Source organism: Macaca thibetana, chromosome 3 (assembly GCF_024542745.1).
Source record: "Macaca thibetana thibetana isolate TM-01 chromosome 3, ASM2454274v1, whole genome shotgun sequence".
NCBI lineage: Eukaryota > Metazoa > Chordata > Mammalia > Primates > Cercopithecidae > Macaca > Macaca thibetana.
This window is the reverse complement of record NC_065580.1, coordinates 9,751,349-9,773,414: the sequence shown is the minus strand read 5'-3', so window position 1 is coordinate 9,773,414 and position 22,066 is coordinate 9,751,349. Positions and strand designations below refer to the sequence as shown.

Here is a 22,066-nt window from a genome sequence, read left to right as displayed (position 1 = left end):
TGGAATGCCAGATTCACATTCCTACCTATTAATTCATTTGGATGTCAGTAAGTCTTAGATTTAACATGTCCAAAGTGAACTGCGGGCCACCTGCCTGGGACCTGTTCTACCTGCAGTTGTCCTCATCTCCGTTGATGACGGATGGTTCCATCCTTTCAAGTGCTCAGGCCAAATCCTTGGAGTCATACTTGTCTCCTCTCTTTCTCACACCCTGCTTCCAATCTATTAGTAAATACCCTGAGTTTTCTTCAGAATATATCCACAACCTGGCCACTCCTCACCACTCCACTCCCATCGCCATCGTCTGGTCCCAGGCCCCATGGTCTTTCATCTGATTTTTGCCATGGCCTCCTGGTGGGTCTCATTGTCTTCATCCTTGTCCCCCCAACCCATACAGTCTATCTTAACACAGCAGCCAGAGCGATCCTTTGAAAATGTGAAGCAGTCACCTCACACTTCTGCTTAAACCTCCCAAATGGCCGTGCACGGTTTTGGCTCACGCCCGTAATCCCAGCACTTTGGAAGGCCGAGGCAGGTGGCTCATGTGAGGTCAGGAGTTCAAGACCAGCCCAGCCAACATGATGAAACCCCACCTCTACTAAAAAATACAAAAATTTGCTGGGCGTGGTGGCAGGCGCCTGTCATTCCAGCTACTCAAGAGGCTGAGGCAGAAGAATTGCTTGAACCTGGGAGGCAGAGGCTGCCATGAGCTGAGATCTTACCACTGCACTCCAGCCTGGGTGACAAAGTAAGAATCTGTCTCAAAAAAAACAAAAATCACCTCCCAAATGGCTTCCCATCTGATTAGAATAAAAGCGCATGTCTGTTTATGGCCCACGTTCTCCCTGCCTCTCTGACCTTTCCATCCACTCCCTCCTGCCCGCTCCCATCTGTGCTGTTCTGCCAGCACACCACGCGCACCCCCAGCTCAGGGACTCTGCTGAGAAGCTCCTGCCCTGAATATCTGCATGGCTGTCCTCACCTCCTCTTCCATCAGGGTCTGCTCAGGTGCCACTTCATCAGCGGGCCCTTCCACAACCATCCTATATAAAAGAACTACGTCCCCTCAGCACGCTCTTCTCTCTGCCCTTACTCGAATTTTCTCCAAAGCCCTTTTGCCATTGACATCTTAAATATTTAAGTTATTCTTCTTCTTCTTCTTTTTTTTTTGAGACAGAGTCTTGCTCTGTCGCCCAGGCTAGAGTGCAGTGGCGCAGTCTTGGCTCACTGCAACTTCTGCCTCCCGGGTTCAAGCGATTCTCCTGCCTCAGTCTCCCAAGTAGCTGGGATTACAGGCACGTGCCACCAGACCTGGCTAATTTTTGTATTTTTTAGTAGAGACAGGGTTTCACCATGTTGTCCAGGCTGGTCTCGAACCCCTGACCTCAAGTGATCCATCCTCCTCAGCCTCCCAAAGTGCTGGGATTACAGGCGTGAACCACTGCACCTGGCCTTAAGATATTATTCTTCAGCATAATGTTCCTTTTTTTGTCTTCTTGGTTGGTTTTCCCCAACCAGAGTGTAAATTCTGCTTGGTTGCCTGCTGTATCCCTGTGCCTGGAATGGTACCTGGCTTAGGCTGGTATGCAAAAAATGTTTGTGGAGTGCCTCTCTCCAGCTGGAGAGCTCACAGCTTCCTGGCAGGGACCGGGTCTTGTATGTCTCCGTGTCTGCTGAGGCAACCAACCCAGTGACTTTGCCAGAGAAGTTGTCTGACGTTACTCATTGAGGCTTCACAGACCTGAGTTGTAATAGTGGCTCTGGTTCCTCTGCAAAACATTTCCTGGCACTGCAGCCACAGAGGCTGGTTTTCAGTATGGTTTTGCATACGTCGCTTGTCTAGCACAATCAGCATCTACGTACACACTGCCCTTTTCTTTTGTCTGTACTGTGTGTCTCAGCGCATAGCCTTGTGTGGCACTGTGATGTGTTCTGTGCGTTGGATTCGGCATTAGAGTAGACTTGACTTGACAAGGGCTCTTACAGAATAATGAAATGGTTTTGGGGTCTGGAATCAAAGGACTTGCGTTTAAATCCTGACTTCGCCACATACTGGTTTTGCTTTTTATTTTTCTGGAACGGTCTCACATTGTCATCCAGGCTGGAGTACAGTTATACAATCACAGTTCATGTAACTTTGAACTCCTGGGCTCAAGCAATCCTTCCACCTCAGTCTCTCAATTAATTAGGACTACAGGCACATGCCACCACACCCAGTTACGTTTTTTATTTACTTTTATTCTTTGTAGTGACAGGGTCTTGCTATGTTGCTGAGGCTGGTCTTGAACTTCTGGGCTCAAGCTGTCCTCCTGCCTCGGCTTCCCAAAATGTTGGGATTATAGGCTTGAGCCACTCCATGAGGCCTGCTTTTACTGATTTTCCTGTCATTGGTCAAAAGTGTTTTTTGTTGTTTCTGAGCCTCCTCAATTCCTCTTTTGAAGAAATATAAACAATTCAGTAAATTCCCAGCTGGTTTCTCTGAGTTTCAGGGTTATTGTCAATAAAATGAAGATGATAATATGCTTACTTCATGGAGTTGTGAGGATTAATTAACTTTATTTGTGGGACGACACTGTGTATAGATTGTTGTGTTAGTTACCTGTTGCTGTATAACAGATTATTCCAAAACATAGCAGCGCAGCCTAAAAAAATAATTATTTATTATCTCACCATTTCTGTGGGTCAGGAACTGGGGAGCAGCGTAGGTGAGTGGTTCTGGCTCAGAGTCCCATGAGGTTACGGTCAAGCTGTTGAATGGGGCAGCAGTTATCTGAAGGTTTGACTGGGGCTGAAGGGCCTGATTCCAGCGTGGCTCACTCACTTAGCTGTTTGGGGGAGGCACGTGGTCTTGGGGGAGGAAGGAAAAAGTAAAGAAGACATGTGCCAGATGGACGGGAGGCAACATAGTTACAGGAACCAAGCAGGATAAAATTCTAGAAAGATGATCTGACCTTTCAAAGAGGTCAAAAATGTTGAGAATTTCAACAGAAGGTCGCTGATGATCTTCCAGAGTGTGGTTTCAGAGAAGGGAGGGTACAGAGGCAGACAGAGTCTAAGGGGGTGAAGAATGCGTAGATGGTAAAGAGGGAAAAACAGAATGTGTCTCTTGGGAAGTTCCCAGTGAACAGAGAGGGCAGAGTGACCTGAGCGAGCAGCATTTTGCGGGAAGTTTTTTCTGAGGTTGGAACGACCCTGAAGGGACGGAGCCAGTGGAGAGGGAGAAACTGATGATGTCGATGAGAAGGATTATTTGGATTAAGCTTCACAGGCAGGAGGTGGAGGAAGAGGTGAAGGGCACATGCTGGTGGCCTTGGATTGGCAAGGAGAGGGGCAAGGAAGGAGCCTGCCGGCGCCTACCTGAGATCAAAGACAGAGAGATGTGGGAGGTCACTTAAAGGTCTGGGAGAATGAAATGTTTGAAACAAGCCTCCCGGGGAACATAGCAAGGTGTCAGCAAGAGACAAACAAGAAGCTTCTGAAGCAACCATGGGACAGCAGTATGAATTGGTGGTGGATGTCTTCTGTGGAGTTCTAGTAACAGAGAATTAAAATGAAGAAAGGGGACTGGGTGCGGTGGCTCACACCTGTAATCCCAACACTTCGGGAGGCCAAGGCAGGCAGATTATGAGGTCAGGAGATCGAGACCATCCTGGCTAACATGGTGAAACCCCGTCTCTACTAAAATACAAAAAAAAAAAAAAAAAAATTAGCCCGGTGTGGTGGTACGTGCCTGTAATCTCAGCTACTGGGGAGGCTGAGGCAGGGGAATCGCTTGAAACTGGGAGGTGGAGTTTGCAGTGAGCTGAGATCGTGCCACTGCACTCCAGCCTGGAGACGGAGCGAGACTCCGTCTCAAAAAATAAATAAATAAATAAATAAATAAGTAAGTAAAAATAAAAAAATAAAACGAAGAAGCCGGTACAGTGGCTCATGCTTGTAATCCCAGCATTTTGAAAGGCTGAGGCAGGCAGATCACAAGCTCAGGAGTTCGAGACCAGCCTGGCCAGTATGGTGAAACCCCGTCTCTATTAAAAATACAAAAATTAGCTGGGCGTGGTGGCAAGCGCCTATAATCCCAGCTACTCGGGAGGCTGAGACAGGAGAATCACTTGAGCTCGGGAAGCAGAGGTTGCAGTGAACTGATACCATGTCGTTGCACTCCAGTCTGGGCGACAGTAAGACTCCTTCTCAATAAATAAATAAATATAAAATGAAGAAAGGGATCTGTATTAATTTTCCCAGGTTGGGGCTTTTCCTGCATCTGGTGGAAGGTCCAGGAGTTAAAGGTTCTAGTTCTGATTGTAAAGATGGACAGTGAGTTGTCAGTCCATAGGGATGGAGCATGGCACTGAGGTGTAGACATCACACCTACACGTGGCATTCTCAGAGTTACAAGCACCTGGTAAAAGGGCTGACATTTCTAACTTACATAAAGGTGCTGCCCACTCACCACGCTGAGTAGCGGTAGCTGTGCTCTTGACTTTGGTGTCTTTTTGTAACTCACCCCAAGGTGCCATACAGGCCAGTTTTGGCCCTGTAAATGAGATATGTAGACGAATGGACTGTAATCACGGGATGGGGGAGGATCGAGGGGTTAGATTTCAGACTGAAAGGCTGGTTCAGTCGGAATGTGAAAGTGGTAACAGGGAAGGCTGTGTGTCCAGAGAAGGAAGTTCAGTTATCAAAGTCATGGGAGTGAAACGATTTTGGACAATCGGTCCAAGCTGAGGTCGTGCTGGTGAGTGGCCGAAGTGAGTGACTGCAAACTGAAATCAGCTTTCTGTAACAGATCCGAACATACTTGTCATCAGTCTGACAAGTGACTGACACCACGCGATGACTCGGGCTGCAGTGGAGCTTCCTGGTATTGGCACTCACTGTGCAGCACACTCAAGTATTTATTGATTCCCTACTGTATGCTCCTGGATGATCAAGATAGAGTAGTGAACGAAGTGGACCAAGGTTCTGAACCTTAGCACAGGCCTCAGATTTTACATGCTTTGCTGACAAAGAGGTAACTGTGTACACAGAGGTGACCTGACCTGAAATACAGGTTTGGTAACCAGGTTTTACTCTACTTGGCTCACGGATACCCACTCTGAGAACCTGCCACCCCTCTGTCACCCTGAATACCAAAAGAAGCATATTGACTGCTCTTTACCCTCAGGTATCCAGTTGACCTAAAAGTGAAATAACAGTAGATGTAGCTAAATGCTATTTCTAAAAAGGCAGGGTTGACCATCTGTGTTATTGAAAGCATGAGAAGGTCCGGGACAGAGAGGACTGACTCCACTGAGATGGACGTTGGGGACTGGGGAACCACGGAGAGCAAAGGCCAGGCTTTGGTGGGGAGTGGGTCCTGTGGCCCGCAGGAATGGGGAGGTGGTGGGGAGGAGCAGGCAGGAGGTGCTAGATTAACCGCTTGTTGGCTCAGGTTCCAGTGACTTTTGTCGACATTGCTGTGTACTTCTCCGAGGACGAGTGGAAGAACTTGGATGAATGGCAGAAGGAGCTTTATAACAACCTTGTGAAGGAGAACTACAAAACCCTCATGTCCCTGGGTAAGGACGCCTTCTCTCCTCTTTGGTGAGCCATCTCTGCAGAGGGTTGTGAAATGCTTATTCGTCCACGTTAGCACCTCCTAGGCAGGTTGTTTCGTTTTTATGTAATGGAAACTCAGGAAACCATTTGCTTATAATGCTAGTAAAATAGAACAGTTTATAATAGGATAAAAATGTAAAACCCAGTAACAGGGCCCATTACTATAGAACTCAACGTTACAACACCACCACGTTGGATTACAGTAAAACAGCGCCATTCACACCTCACCACGCCCCACATCCCAGCAGTCCGGGGTGAGCCATAGCTGGTCTCATGTTGGCTTTCAGAGGCCAGCTCTTCCTGCAGTAGAAATTTGGGAATCTGTCGACTCGTTTTCAAGGTTCTTCATAAGAGATTACCTGCCTAACTCGCATAACTGCTGCCAAAGAGGGACACCCAGGTGGAGAGGGGGAGATCGGGTAGTGGAGAGTTCTCGTGTCCCCTTGCTGGATGCGTTAGTCAACTTCACTCACTCACTCACTCCCTCCCTCCTCCTCACTTCCAGACGCCGAGGGCCCAGTCCCGAAGCCAGATGCTCCGACCCAGCCTGAGCCCAGGGAAGAGCCTTGTGTGTGGGAGCAGCGCCACCCTGAAGAGAGAGAAATCTCAATGGATCCTGATGCAGGTGATGGCAGCAGAAGAGTGCAGGGTCCAGGGAAGGGCAAGAGAGGACAGCCGGCAGCCTGCACCACTGTGTATGCACTATGGGGCGAGGCTCTTGGGTGGCTCTCAGGGGCCAATTCGGCCACAGTTGAAATTTGGCGATCACATACAGGAAGAGATCTCAGGACTCAGAATAGCACCCTGGATATTTGCCGTTTGGTTTGTTAAAGCCGCATAGCTCTGGACTCACAGGTAAGCTTGGTGGAGAGATGAGGAAGGGCTTAGGCTTACGCTACTGCCCGGGCCTGACGTGGAACTACAGAGAGAGGCCCCAGGCCTGGGCTCAGAGACGCTGACAGAGGAGAGAAAGAGGAGTCTGCGGCACATGCGGGGTTTCGCCCCAGCCCGTCCCGTCACTTATTGCTCAGCCTAATGTGCAGCGTCATCACCTCATTCTTCAGCCAACACACGCGGCTTACCTGCAGGCTTGCCCTGCAAGGCGCTTGACTCACTCAAGAAGGAATCTTAAGCCTGAGGAAATTGGGCCTGTTGAACACATCACACTTGATGAGCTCTTGCTGGGGTGGAAGGCCTAGGGTTCTAGGCCTGCCTCTGCCTTGGAAATCCTTCCCCAGGGCCAGCTTTTTTTTTTTTTTTTTTGAGACGGAGTCTCGCTCTACCGCCCAGGCTGGAGTGCACTGGCCGGATCTCAGCTCACTGCAAGCTCCGCCTCCCGGGTTTACGCCATTCTCCTGCCTCAGCCTCCCGAGCAGTTGGGACTACAGGCGCCTGCCACCGCTCCCGGCTAGTTTTTTGTATTTTTTTAGTAGAGACGGGGTTTCACCGTGTTAGCCAGGATGGTCTCGATCTCCTGACCTCGTGATCCGCCCGTCTCGGCCTCCCAAAGTGCTGGGACTACAGGCTTGAGCCACCGCGCCGGGCCAGGGCCAGCTTTTCTGAGCATTGTTGGACTAGGTGAAATCTGGTGCTCAAACTGTGTTCTCTACTTCATTGGAGGAACTTTTGCCAGTCTGGGCCCTCTGTCCTCTCTTGTTTTTTTGTTTTTTGTTTTTTGTTTCTTTGAGACGGAGTCTCACTCTGTGGGTCAGGCTAGAATGCAGTGGTGCAATCTCAGCTCACTGCAACCTCAGCCTCCTGAGTAGCTGGGACTACAGGCATACGCCACCATGCCCAGCTAATTTTTGTATTTTTAGTAGAGACGGGGTTTCGCCATGTTGGCCAGGCTGGTCTTGAACTCCTGACCTCAAATGATCCACCCGCCTCAGCCTCCCAAAATGCTAGGATTACAGGCGTGAGCCACCGCGCCCGGCTGTGTCCTCCTTTGTTTTTAAGTGGAGAACGTTTTCCTGAAACTCACCTTAGAAGGCAGCTCTCAAGGCCACTCTCTCCCCTCCTCCCATTCCCAATCTTTCCTTTTTATTGAGATGTGATTTACAGACCATAAAATTTACTGTTTTAAAGACTGCAATTCAGTGGCTCACAAAGTCATGCAACCAAAATCATTATCGAATTCCAGAACATTTCTACCATAAGAAACCCTGCACCTGGCAGGGCACAGTGGCTCACGCCTGTAATCCTAGCACTTTGGGAGGCCGAGGCGGGCGGATTAGCTGAGGTCAGGAGTTCAAGACCATCCTGGCCAACAAAGAGAAACCCCGTCCCTACTAAAAAATACAAAAAATTAGCCGAGTGCAGTGGCATGCACCTGTAATTCCAGCTACTTGGGAGGCTGAGGCAGGAGAATCACTGGAACCTCACACCCACTAGCAGTCCCTCCCTTCTCCCTTTTACCCCCAGCCCCTGGGAACCACTAATCGACTGTCCATGTCTATGGATTTGCCTGTCCTGGACATTTCCTCTAAATGACTCCTTCCCTGTCTTCATCAAGCACTGCAGAAGTTTGAGGTCAGCAGTGGTAGTAACAGCACCTAGTCTTATGAGGTAGCTTTTTACATTTGAAGCACTGTAATCTCAACAGTTTCAGTTGGTTATCAAACCACCACTGAGCATGAGATAGAACAGGGATCACTGTGTCCCTTTTGTAGATGAAAAAGGTAGACCGGAACCCAGAGAAGCTAAATGACTCATCTGCTGAGTTGGTGCAGAGTTGAAGCCAGGATCCCAGTCTTCAGATTCTTTGTCTTCTCTCTTTCCTGGTGCCTGAGCCTCCTCTTGCACAGGGGGCGCCATCAGAAGAAAAGGCCCTGTTTGTTTCATGCTGGGCTTCTATGTAGAGGCTGTGTCATTGTCTTTTATGCACAGCGAGTCCTCACTTAATGTCACTGATAGGGTCTCAGAAACTGTGGCTTTAAAATGACATATAACACAACCAATTTTTCTTTCTCATCAATGTTATAACTAAACACCATGGGAGGAAGTGACGTTATTCGAGGATCTGCTGTGTCATTTCACTTGAACTCACTGTTTCCAAGAACCTGTTGATGACGGTGAGACTGACTGTATAAGGAGGTTGTGCACTATCTGTCCAACAATAGAGCTTAGTTGTGCCTTTTTGCCCAGCCTGGCTTCTTACAAATCATATATATACACGTGTGTGTGCATCTGGCCTCAGCCTGGCCAGCTCTTTCTGATTGGGGTGACAAACAAGGACTAATGACTCCCACAGAAAGGTCCAACTTGTGGCCCAGTCCTGATTAGGACCCAGCCAGTTACGTAGCTCTAGGGTATTTCTGAATTCTCTCGTCAGCCTCATCACCCCTCATTTTGCTGCTTGCCTAGCCCTTTTTCTTGAATGTTGACTCCCTCTCTGCTCCTGAGACCTTCTGCTCCTCAGGGTCCCCCATGGCTCCGACAGGAACCCAAGACCCCTGTCTTCTCCCCTGGCAAGTGCTGTCAGCCATGCTTCTGAGCCCAGAATGTCCTGGTGACCAGCACGCAGAAAAAAAGACACAAAGCAATGTCATTCTCTCTTCCCAGGAGCAGAGCTCCTGGCACCTGTGGAAAAAAAGACACAAAGCAATGTCATTCTCTGTCCCCAGGAGCAGAGCCCCTGGTGCCTGCGCAGGATGCGTCTTCCCAGGTGAAGCGTGAGGACGCCCTATGTGTCCGGGGTCAGCGGGGCCTGGAGGAAAGAGCCATCCCCACAGAATCCATTACTGGTGAGTGACCAAGTAGCCATCCACACCAGAGAGGGGAGGGGACAGGGTCAGCATGGTCTCCCAGCCCCCAGAGTTAGCTGTCGCGTGTGCCAGGCCAGAGGGCTGAGCTTGAAATGGAAGGGCTGTGCATCCAGGGCTGGGCTGAGCCAGGATTCCTCCAGGGGACACAGACGTGGCAAACAGCATTGACAATTTGCTGGTACACCTGGGCTCAGCGTGTTCTGTTTCCTCTCTTCCTCATATTATCTGTTTTTAACGATTCCATCTTCCCCTTTAGAAACAATATCCTGGCAGAAGTACTAAGTGTAAGGCTTCATGGGTGGGGGAACAGGCAGGTCAGGAAGACCTGTTGTTCCCTGACCAGGAAGGCCTTTCATTGTTTTAAACAAGTGTTTATGGGCTGCTGCCTCTGTGCCAGGCACCCACATACCTGCGGTCCTGTGAGGGACCTCCTTTTAGCTGGCATTGCAGCTGGACTCTGTTGTAGGTGAGAACTCTGTTAGAGCAGATGTATGTATCAATCAGAGTTCTCCAGAGAAACAGGACCCGTAAGGGTGTGTGTGGAAAAGAGAGATTTATTTTATTTTAAGGAATTGGCTTGTGATTGTGGAGGCTGGCAAGTCCAAAATTTACAGGGCAGGCCAGCAGGTTAGAGACCCAAGGAAGCGCTGATGTGGCTGCTCGAGGCTGCAGGCAGAATTGCCTCTTCCCTGGGGGAGGTCTGTGTTTTCCTTAGGCCTTCAGCTGGTTGATGAGGCCCGCCCACATCATAGAGGGCAATCTGCTTGACTCAAGTCTGCTGACTTACATGTTCAAATCTCATCTAAAGAAATACCTTCATAGAAACAGCTAAATAATGTTTGACCAAATCTCTGGGTACCATGACCAAGCCAAGTTGACACATAAAATCAACAATCATGAGACATATTAACATACTGTAGCCCTTTACTTATTCACAGGTTAGAGCTCCACAAACCTCATCCCCCCCTTAGTCAGAGCCTCACACCCATAGGTAAGTGCTCACAGTGTCTGGGTAGAGGAAAGCCTGTTCACTTGTCATCAGGCATGACCCTTGAAAGCATCACAGTATTAGGATCTTTAAGGAGATCTTTAAGAGATAAGAAGGCAATAAGTGTAAATTAGGTTTGAGACTCTGTAGAAGAAAGAAAATATAGGGTCTTTTTCTTACATCTTAGAAAAATCCCATTCAACAGCTTTTTTTTTTTTTTTTTTTTTTTTTTTTTGAGACGGAGTCTCGCTCTGTAGCCCACAGTGGCCGGATCTCAGCTCACTGCAAGCTCCGCCTCCCGGGTTTACGCCAGCTTTCAAAGGCTGGGACTACTCGTAGACATCACCGTGTTAGCCAGGATGGTTCGATCTCCTGATATTACAGGCTTGAGCCACCGCGCCCGGCCTCAACAGCTTTAAAGGCTTCTCGTAACATTACTTTATAGCCTATAAATATATCAACTATAATTTGTCAATATATAATTTAAAAAAAAAAGGCTTTCTGGAAGTTGTCATCTTTCCAGAGGAAATACCTCTTTCCATGGTGGTCTCAGCACCAGAATAGGAACCGTATTCTGTTTTTAAAATTTTTTAAATTTTTTTTTGTTGTTGTTGTAGAGACAGAGTCTTGCTCTGTTGCCCAGGCTGGAGAGCAGTGGCGCGATCTCAGCTCACTGCAAGCTCCGCCTCCCGGGTTCACGCCATTCTCCTGCCTCAGCCTCCCGAGTAGCTGAGACTACAGGTGCCTACCACCACGCCCGGCTAATTTTTTGTATTTTTAGTAGAGACGGGGTTTCACCGTGTTAGCCAGGATGGTCTTGATCTCCTGACCCTGTGATCCGCCTGCCTCGGCCTCCCAAAGTGCTGGGACTAAAGGCGTGAGCCACCGCGCCCAGCAATAGGAACCTTATTCTAAGGAGATTTAAGTTCCTGCAGCACAGAAAGACTCTTTCTTAGAGACTGTAGTGTCACTCCCCTACAGCATCCTCTTATTTGCAGCAAAAGCTCCGTTAATTGGGGCCAAGTTGACTTCAACCTTTAGTTAATGAGACTTATGTAATTGTACCTGATGTTTAGGGGAAATAGATAATTGCATGAAATCAGAGATTTACTCAAAACACAAACTTGCAGGCAATTTCTCATCTTCTAACACCTTTGCCGCTCTTGTTCCCGAGAGTAGACTCCCCAATTTCTGCCCAGGACCTCTTGTCCCGGATTAAACAGGAGGAGCATCAGTGCGTGTGGGATCAGCAGGATTTGGCAGACAGAGATATTCCCACGGATCCCAATTCAGGTGAGAACAGGGCCAGAATGAATATTGAGGGCAACCAGCGCTTTTCCAAAGGAATCATTAAATTAATAATTTATTGTGTCTATGCAACCGATACTAAAATTACTTCAGCACTGATGTTTTGTTTTTTGAGATAGAGTCTTGCTCTGTCGTTCAGGCTGGAGTGCAGTGGTGTGATCTCAGCTCACCGCAACCTCTGTTTCCCGGGTTTAAGCAATTCTCCTGCCTCAGCCTCCTGAGTAGCTGAGATTACAGGCATGTGCCACCACACCCGGCTCATTTTTTGTATTTTTAGTAGAGATGGGGTTTCACCATGTTGGTCAGGCTGGTCTTGAACTCCTGGCCTCAAATGATCTGCCCGCCTCAGCCTCCCAAAGTGCTGGGATTACGGGCATGAGCCACCGCGTCCAGCTATTCAGCACTGATTTTTGAACGATAAAAACAACCAAAAAGCATCTAAAAGCTGCATATAGTTCTGTGTCAGAAAATTGTTTACATTTTCTGGAATTTCTCTTGAGTGAATACTAGTTAGAAGTTTCCCAAGAAACTTGTAGGGAGGGTCTAGGCATTCAGGGAGGCATAAAAGAACAATGGAAGCCCCACCTGCCCATGACCTATGTGTGTGTCCGTGTGTTTGCAGAGCTAAGTCCAGTGTCATCGCCTGGTAGTTAGGACACAAGTCTCATCCTACCCACCATCCCAGGGAGAGAGGATGAGAAGTTGAATCTAGGATTCCTTGTGCTTTGTCACCTTCACAACAGAAATTGAGGGGACCCAGGGCAGAGGGAAAGCGGGGCCTTCCTGCTTCACTGTGGTTCTTATCAGTGACCTCTGGTTGCACCCTCTGCCATCGCTGGTTTCTAAGTCATACCCGTTAGCTATGGCCCTGTGGGCCATTATCTGGGGCTTTCTTCTGGCCTGTCCTGGCCCCATGAGTTCCTCTGGGGCTAAGCGGTAGAGCTGGGAGGTCTGGGTTTTAATCCTGGCCCTGCCTCTGCACAGACCTTGGGCTAAGCCTCTTTCTGGCCAACTTGAAATGCAGTGAGCAGAGAGAGTCCCTTTAGGAAGGGGCTTACGAGGGTAAGGAGGATGGCCTGGAAATGCAACACCGATACCAAAACGTGCCCTGCAGGCTGCAGCCGCCGCGTGGGATGGTTTTCAAATCTTTGATGGGAGGCCGAGTGGAAATGAACAAAATCTAAGACTGCCTTCTTTCCATGACAACAGAGTCTCTCATCTCAGCACATGACATTTTGTCATGGATCAAGCAGGAGGAGCAGCCATACCCATGGGGACCACGTGACTCAATGGACGGCGAGCTTGGATTAGACTCTGGCCCTAGTGAGTAGTGCCTACCTGGGCCCCGGGGTTTCTCCTCTGGAGCTGTACAGCTGAGGCCTGGAGGAAGGCTGCTGCTCTTCTCAGCTCACCCCTCGTAGGGCGATGTTCTGTTGATGGCAGCCTTTCAAAGTTCTGCACCAAAGCGCCCCCATTCTTTGTGGAGTGTGATATTGTATTAGTTCCCCGGGGCTGTCATAACAGGGTACCACAGGCTGGGCAGCTTAAGCAATAGAAATTTATTCTCTCACAGTTCCACAGGTTGAAAGTCCAAAATCAAGGGTGGGCTGGGCCTTGCTCCCTCTGAAGTCTGTAGGGAATTCCTCCCTCGCCTTTCCCAGCTTCTGGTGGGTGCTGGCAACCTCTGGCGCTCCGTGGCTTGTAGATGCGTTGCTCCAAGCCTCTCTTGTCACATGGCGTTCCCTTGTGTCTGTCCTCACATGCCATCTTATAAAGATACCAGTCATATTGGATCAGGGCCACCCTACTCTAGTATGACCTCATCTTAACTAACTACGTCTGCAATGACCCTGTTTCCAAATAAGGTCGCATTCTGAAGTCCTGGGGGTTAGGACTTCAACATACTTGGCAGGGTGAGGGGGAGGGCACAATTTAACCCTTCATGGCAGGGAGGGGAGGAAGGGAGAGGGGCCGGGAGAGAGCTGAGCCAGTGTGCCTGAGGCAGTCGACAGCAGCAGGTGGTTCACATGCTGGAAGACACTAGCCAGGCTGCTCATGGCGGCTCATACCCAAGATCCCAGCACTTTGGGAGGCTGAGGCAGAAGGATCTCTTGAGCTCAGGAGTTTGAAACTAGGCTGGGCAACATAGTGAGACCCACAGAGTCTACAAAAAAAGTAATAAATTAGCCAGGCATGGTGACTTATGCCTGTGGTCCCAGCTACTCTGGAGGCTGAGGTGAGAGGATCACTTGAGCCTAGGAGGTCATGGCTACAGTGAGCCATGCTTGCACCACTGCACTCCAGCCTGGGCGAGAGCGAGATCCTGTCTCAAAAAAGCCAAACAACAGTAGCCGAAGTACCCCAGGCATCCCTGAGCTACCATCCCGGAGTAACTGATGAACACACTGAAGCTCAAAGAGAAAGCGAGGATTGTTTTCCCCAACAGTTATGGAACCGAATGTCTCACCAGACTTGAGTCTCTTGGGTCTTTCTGAAGCTCTGCTTATTGAGCTATGACCCTAAGCGTATGTTTATGGATTATTGAACACTCTTAGCTCAGGCTAATATTCCTCGCTGAAACCCAGTACCATCCTCTTGCCCTCAACATGGCTGACCTAGTGTCTTTTGGCTGGTCGAAGTGTTAACAGAATAGCTGAATGTGTGTTCCCTGTCCATATTCCTGACATCTTTTTTTTTTTTTTTTTTTTTTTTTTTTTTTTTTTTTGAGATAGTCTCTTGCTCTGTCACCCAGGCTGGAGCGCAGTGATGCGATCTCGGCTCACTGCAACCTCCGCCTACCAGGTTCAAGCAATTCTTCCACCTCAGCCTCCCCGGTAGCTGGGATTATAGGCGCCCGCCACTATGCCCGGCTAATTTTTGTATTTTTAGTAGAGACGGGGTTGCACCATGTTGGCCAGGCTGGTCTCGAACTCCTGACCTCAGGTGATCCTCCTGCCTTGGCCTCTCAAAGTGCTGGGATTACAGACATGAGCCACTGTGCCCACAGCTGACATCTTGAAAGAGCTTAAACTCCACATAAGAGCGGAGGACATGAGTTGTTTCTGGTTCTGAACAGCCATTTCAAACTCAGGCGAGCAGATCACACTCTCTATAAGACAAACTTAGTTCTAGAAGAGCCAGTGTGGGCCTGGAGGAATTGGCAGGAACGAGATAGGAACAACGTATGTCCTTATTTCAAATAGAATTGAAAGCGATCCTCTTTATAACGGCTGGCTTGGTGGGATGAGATGGGGGAAGCCAGGACACTGGTGCTGAGCACCGGAAGAAAGCCAGCTCCACCGCTTCCTCCACAGCTGTAGGCTACCATTGCTAGCTCTGGCCCTGAAGGCATAGGAACTAGTGCATGTGACCTGGGGCCAGCAAATTCTGCCCAAACCCTTCCTTATCCCTCAATGCTATATTCTGATTCTTCCCAGTTGGCTAGGAGCATGTGGGCCTTGAGGAGCCTGTTCTTGGGGACCTGCACTGTGGGGAAAGCAGTCTAGGAAAGCCCATGGAGAATTTGCAAGGATTTGCAAAGGACCCAACCATTTTCCTACTTAAGTTTGGATATCATAGAATGATTTGCCTCATGTTGTTTTACCTTTTTTTTGTTTGTTTAAAGACAGGGTCTCACTCTGCTGCTCAGGCTGGAGTGCAGTGGTGTGATCATGGCTCACTGCAGCCTCGATCTCCTGGGCTCAAGTGATGCTCCTGCCTCAGCCTCCCAAATAGCTGGGACTACAGGCATGCACCACTGTGCCTCACTAATTTTTTAAAATGTTTTGTAGAGATAGGGTCTTGCTATATTACCCACGCTGGTCTGAACTTCTGACCTCAAGCAGTCCTCCCACCTGGGCCTCCCAAAGCTCTGGGATTACAGGCAGGAGCCACCAGGCCCAGCCTATGTTATTTTATATTTGAGAGACCTTCGAACCCTAGCATTTGGGAGGAAATGCACAGAATTTGGAAGACAGGAGTATCTGGAAATGGTTCTCTTGCCTTCCTAGTCACGACAGCCTCTTACCAGAACCTCTGTTCTTTCTCCCAAAGTGAGCCTGCTTCCTATTTATCAGTGTTGGAATTTGACACTGGCATCTCATCTGTGGTTTCTTTGAGGTTTAAAACCAACCTAGTACTGTGGTTGCCAGGGACAGCCAGATGGTAGACATGCTATTATGTGGAAGAGTCTTCTGGAAAGGGGATGGAGGGGAGAAGAGTCGGGGTAGAGAACACAGTGCAGACACGGGATACCTGTCCCTGCCAACTTCCTTCTCCAGCCCTGGGATATGTAAGAGGGAAAGAACTGGTATCCATTTGACTCAAAGACAGACCTCAACCCAATTGTATATTACATTCTTGTAAAAGGGACTCCTGAATTTATTTATTAATGAATGTGTACTGAGACTGCTCTCAGCCAGTTAGTGTAAGACAAGAAGAAGATTCAGTTTGCCCAAAGTTAATGTGCATCAGTGCCTCCACGGAAGCAGGAAGCGTAGCTAGGACTCTGGAGTCCAGTGGCTAACAGGTGCTTCTGGAGTGAGAGGTGGTCAGGATCTGGAAGCCGGGCCACCACTCTCAGATGCCAACACCCACAGAATATGACATGAAAGCACCCTCTTGAAATTCCCACATTATTCACTGCATTGGGTTAAAACAGTGGTTCCAACCTTTCATAGTTTCTATTTTTTTTAGCAGGTATTTACTTAGTGCCTGCCATGTGTTACACAATATTGTAAGCACTTAGAATCGGCAGTGAAGGGCCAGGTGTGGTGGCTTAGGCCTGTAATCCGGCACTTTGGGAGGCCGAGGCAGGTGGATCACCTGAGGTCAGGAGTTAGAGACCAGCCTGGCCAACATAGTGAAACTCCATCTCTACTAAAAATACAAAAAAAAAAAACTAGCCAGGTGTGGTGGTGGGTGCCTGTAACCCCAGCTACTTGGGAGGCTGAGGCAGAAGAATTGCTTGAACCCGGGAGGCGGAGGTTGCAGTGAGCAAGATTGCACCCCTGCACTACAGCCTGGGTGGCAGAGTGAGGCTCTGTCTCAAAAAAAAAAGAAAAAAAAATTGGCAGTGAAGAAAGACCTTTTGTGGAAAGAGGATGAATAAGCAGGCCAGCAAGCAGGCAAGGTAAAGCCAGGGTGCAGCAATGCTCTGAGAACAATGGCAGGGAGAACAGGAAGGAGTGCAGACATGAGGCAGAGCAAGGGCAGAGTGGTCAGGAAAGACCTCCAAGGGGAAGCTGTGCCTGACTGAGTGTGCCCTTGGCAGCAGGAAGGAGCTGGCCATGGGGCTGCAGGGGAAAGAGAAGACCAAGAAGAGGGAAGTGAGGGCAGAGGCCATGGAGGCTTTGGGGAGGAGGATGGAGCCGTAGACTGAGGCACCTGAGCATGTATGACCTATGGGCCAAGTTAGAGTTTGGATTTTATTCTTATAAGAAAGGAGACTAGGCCAGGTGTCATGGCGGGCACCTGTAATCCCAGCTGCTCGGGAGGCTGGGGCATGAGAATCCCTTGAACCCAGCAGACGGAGGTTTCAGTGAGCAGAGATCATCATGCCACTGCACTCCAGCCTAGGCAACAGAGCGAGACCCTGTCTCAAAAAAAAAAAAAAAAAAAAAAAAGAAAGACTAATAAAGGGTATGAAATCGGACATGATCTGGTTTACATTTTTATAGGTTTCAGGAATGGATTGGAGTGGGGTGCAGAGCCATGTCTGAGGCTCACGCATTTGATGCAGACCAGGTGGGGAGATGCAGGTGGTCAGAGCTGGGGTAGCAGCAGTGCACAGAGAGAGAAAGGACAGATTCAGATGCACTTTGAGAGTGTCACTCATGGGTTGCGTGTGGGGGCTGCGGAATCAAGAAAGACTCCTGCGTCTGGGTCCTACAGAAGTGAGTGAACGGTAGTGCTGTTTGCTCAAGTGCCAAGCCCTGGAAAAGAACCTGTGTTGCTGGTTCTAGTTTGGAGTCAAGAGTTCTAGTTTGGACCTATTAAAATTTGAGGTGACACTCAAGTAGCAGATGAAGTAGGTGAATATAGGAGTCTGAAGTTTAAGAGAGAGCTTGGGGGTAGACTGATTTGGGAGTTACAGGTTGCAGTGACTTCCAACATCAGCGACCTGGAGTTGGCCAAACCTCACAGGTTGAGGGCTCAGGCCTCCACAAGACTGTTCTCTCTTCACATACCAGGCATAAATTTGGGGGTTCTAGGCCACCCTCACTTCTGACCAGCTGGCTATAAATTCTGGGTTTCCCATCACCCCCTTGGCTCATAGAACTCAGGAAAGTGCTATATATATCATTATAGTTTTATTACAGCAAAAGGTTTCAAATCAGAACTAGCCAAAAGGAGACCCATAAGGCAAGGTCTGGGATGGTCCTAAGCATGAAGTTTCCATTGTTCCCTCCCTGTGGAGTCAGGATGTGTCACCCTCCCAGCATGTCAATGTGTGAAAATATGCAGAGCATTGCCAACCAGGGAAGTTCACTGAACTGTGGCGTTCCGAGTTCCTGTTGGAGCTTCTTTATATAGGCATGATTGATTGACTCATTAGCCATGAGGTTCAGCTCAGTCTCCAGCCCCTTTCCCTCCCCGGAGGTTGGGCCTCAAACCCTAACCCTTTAATCACGTGCTTGGTCTTTTTGGCATGGCAGCCCCATCCTTTGTCATCTCCTTAGCTTGAACTCTCTAAGAGACCACCATGAATAACAAAGACACCCCCGTCACTCAGGAAACCCAAAGATTTAGAGGCTTCTTCCCAGGAACCGGGGACAAAAGCCAGTCAAGTTATTAGGCTTAGGTTGTTGAGGACTGTATGAGTTCTAGGGACAGTGTAAGCAAAGAATTAAAGAGATCTTAGCTCTGAGCCTGGCAGAAAACCAGAGGAGCAAGGTGTTACAGAGGCTGGGAGAAGAGAATCTCTCAGGGCGGGTTAACTACGTGAGACGCCCATGAGTGGCTGCATATGCAGGACAGGGAAGAGGCTGGTGGATTTGGCAGCTTGGAAATTATTGGTGATTGTGACAAAAGTTTTTGGGTGTGGTGGCTCACACCTGTAATTTCAGCACTTTGGGAAGCCGAGGCAGGTGGATCATTTGAGGTCGGGAGTTCGAGACCAGCCTGGCCAACATGGAGAGACCCTGTCTCTACTAAAAATACAAATATTAGCAAGGCATGGTGGCGGGCACCTGTAATCCCAGCTACTTGGGAGGCTGAGGTAGGAGAATTGCTTGAACCTGGGAGGCTGAGGTAGGAGAATTGCTTGAACCTGGGAGGCGGAGGTTGCAGTGAGCAGAGATTGTGTCACTGCACTCCAGCCTTGGCAACAGAACAAGACTTGGTCTCAAAAACGAAAAAGTTTTTCAGTGGAATGGCAAGGGTGTGTGCCTGACTGGAATCATTTAAAAGAATGGGAGGTGAAGAAGTGGTAAGGGCAAGCACAGTGACTCTTGATGAGTCTTGCTATAAAAAGGAACGGAAATGACATGTGAGGAGCTAGGGCAGGGGCCATGCGGGTCTAGGGAGGGGGTTCTTTTAAGGTGGGAGATAACTAGACCATTGTCTCAGGTCAGATGCTCCCAACTACTTTAGAACCCTGATTCAAACTGCCTTAAATAATAAAGAAATGTCTTCTGTTACGTAACTAGAAGTCCTAAGGTAGGTGAGGTTCAGGCTTAGTTGATTCAAAGACTCAGCATGTTTTCAAGGACCTAGGTTCTTTCCAACTCCTTGCCTGACCATCCTCAGTGTGGCTTCATCCCCAGGCTGGTAGCATGGCAGCTGCCGCTGTCCCAAGCGTCACATCCAGACGTGAGTGCACAGGAAAGCCCATCTTTTCCTGCACACTCTAAGGAGTGAGGAAATCCTTCCAGAAGCCTCCCAGCAAACTTCCCATACCCCACTGACCATGACTAGGTCACATGCTTTCATGTGAATCACTTACCAGCCAGTGACTGGAAAGGAAAAGCCCTCATGGCCATGCATGGGGCGGGGAGTGGGGGTGGGGTGGGGGAGAGGAGGAAGGATGATGTAATCGTTTCAGAGTGGAAAAGTAAAACCCACTAGAGATGTGGGCCAGGATGCTGGGCTGTGTGGAGGCCCCTCAAGGGTTTTTTTTTTTTTTTTTTTGAGACAGGGTTTCACTCTGTCACCCAGGCTGGAGTACAGTGGCGCGATCACGGCTCACCGCAGCCTCGACCTCCCAGGTTTAAATAATCTTCTCGCATCAGTCTTCTGAGTAGCTGGGACCATAGGCGTGTGTCACAGTGCCTAATTTTTAAATGTTTTTTTTATAGAGATAGGGTCTCCCTAGGTTGCCTAGGCTGTCTCTCAAACTCCTGGGCTCAAGCAATCCTCCTGCCTTGGCCTCCCAATGTGTCAGGATTACGGGCATGAGCCACTGTGCCTGACCAGCTTGTGCAGTTTTTCAGCTGCCTGGGTGCAGTCACAGGACTGGAGTTCTCCAGGCAAGCACAATAGAGGAGCAAAGGCAGTCACGGTGCCCTAGCAAGTACCTGGGCTGCTGGGCCTGGAGAGCCAAGTTGGGTCAGGAAGACAGAAAAAGGCTGGAGGTGGAGGGCATGGCGGGATGGTGAGAACGTGGATTGAGGCTCACACTGGGTTGGAAGAATGGTCAGAGTAGGACTGTCTTAGGTTGGCTTCCTGGGAGACAGCCCCTGGGAGTTTATGTGCATATGGTTTCTTTGCAAGTCCTCTAGGAATAACACCTGGGAAGGAGTGAGAGTAGCAGGACTGGGTAGACAGAGAAGCAAAGACCCTCAGTGCCATGGCCACAGAGGCCACAGCGATCTCCTGGGATGCTCTGGAGCTGGGATGACCCTTCCCAGGCATCCTGCACTGAGGTGAAGAGAATTCTTTTGGCCTCTGCACCTGGCCAGTGTCCTGCAGAGATGGTTCTCTGCCAGGTCAATTTTGATTGAGACAGAGAGGGAGGGTGGGCCCAGTCTATTTAAGAGTATCATGTAAGGACAGATCTCAGTCAAACACCAATGAATACAGGAGGGCTGGATGGAAACATGGCAGATATGGCCTGAGAAGCGGCCTCCGGGGAGCAGTTGGGCCCTGGGCAGAGGGGTATGAGCATGGAGAAGAGAAAAGAATGCTGAGAAGAGGTGGGAGGCAATCCCTTTCTTCAGAGATCTTCCACAGCCTTCCCCTAAATTGGGGAGCAGGGCTCCTCTAGGGAGAAAGGAATTCAAACTGAAGACCAGGGAGGTGATGGAGTGTGAGGCATAAGAACCACCGGGTGGGGAGGGTGGGGGGTGGTGGGAGGGGGAAGGACTGGGCCTGATGTCACCATTCTGATGCTCAGAGCCTGGGCTTTGTCTCCCACTGCCCCCCAAGGCACAAGAACTGTGCACTGGGAGGAAAGGGGGTAAGAACCGCATCTCCTGGGGTGGTAGGCTGGGTGGCCACTGCCATGGGTGCAAGGAGGGCCTGTCACTGTGCTGCCAAGGTCCAGGTGGGTCAGGTGCCAGGGTGGGACTCACATGTCCCAGCTGCCCACACCTGCCCAAATCAGATGCCCCACATGCTTAGTGGAAACATGATTGCCAACCCGTCTGATGCTTATGTTTCCAGCTCCCTGCATTCCATTCTGTGGGTCTCTAGATGGTTTTCACCTTGGATAAAATTCTTTCCTTCCCATTGAGAGATTGTCCTGAGATAAAAGTGAGCATTGTCGGTGTCTGTGCTGGCTCACATCTGTAATCCCAGCATTTTGGGAGGCCAAGGTGGGAGGATTGCTTGATCCCAGGAGTTGGAGACCAGCCTGGGCAACATAGTGAGACCCTGTCTCAACAACAACAACAAAATTTGTATTTTTTATTTGTATTTTTATTTTTTTTTGAGACAGAGTCTCGCTCTGTCGCTGGGCTGGAGTGCAGTGGCGGTATCTCAGCTCACTGCAACCTCTGCCTCCTGTATTCAAGTGATTCTCCTGCCTCAGCCTCCCAAGTAGCTGGGACTACAGGTGTGTACCACCACACCCAGCTAATTTTTGTATTTTTAGTAGAGACGGCATTTCACCATATTGGCCAGGATGGTCTCGATTTCTTGACCTCATGATCCACCCCCCTCAGCCTCCCAAAGTGCTGGGATTACAGGTGTGAGCCACCGTGCCTGGCCTTTTAATATTTTATGTTATGTTATGTTATGTTATGTTATGTTATGTTATGTTATGTTATGTTATGTTATGTTATTTACTTTTTTGAGAGATGGAGTTTCGCTCTTGTTGCCCAGGCTGGAGTGCATGGCAAGATCTCGGCTCCCCGCAACCTCCGCCTCCCTGCTTCAAGCGTTTCTCCTGCCTCAGCCTCAGCTGGGATTACATGCATGCGCCACCACTCCCAGCTAATTTCGTATTTTTAGTAGAGACGAGGTT

General features: G+C 49.3%; 3 protein-coding genes across 3 annotated transcripts in view; 1 reads left to right on the top strand and 2 right to left on the bottom strand.

The window, feature by feature from the left end:
- Positions 1 to 22,066, bottom strand: part of ZNF425 (zinc finger protein 425) — a 370,402-nt gene that overhangs the window by 92,270 nt on the left and 256,066 nt on the right. The window lies entirely within an intron of this gene.
- The window catches only part of PDIA4 (protein disulfide isomerase family A member 4), a 415,254-nt gene that overhangs the window by 193,169 nt on the left and 200,019 nt on the right, over positions 1 to 22,066 (bottom strand). The gene's annotated exons all lie outside the window — the stretch shown is intronic.
- ZNF282 (zinc finger protein 282) overlaps positions 1 to 22,066 on the top strand; it is a 30,949-nt gene that overhangs the window by 5,825 nt on the left and 3,058 nt on the right. The window contains exons 3-7 of the mRNA XM_050785881.1: positions 5,435 to 5,561; positions 6,107 to 6,226; positions 9,225 to 9,344; positions 11,533 to 11,646; positions 12,871 to 12,984. Of these exons, the coding sequence (XP_050641838.1) occupies positions 5,435 to 5,561; positions 6,107 to 6,226; positions 9,225 to 9,344; positions 11,533 to 11,646; positions 12,871 to 12,984 (595 nt within the window). The remainder of the gene's footprint in view (positions 1 to 5,434; positions 5,562 to 6,106; positions 6,227 to 9,224; positions 9,345 to 11,532; positions 11,647 to 12,870; positions 12,985 to 22,066) is intronic.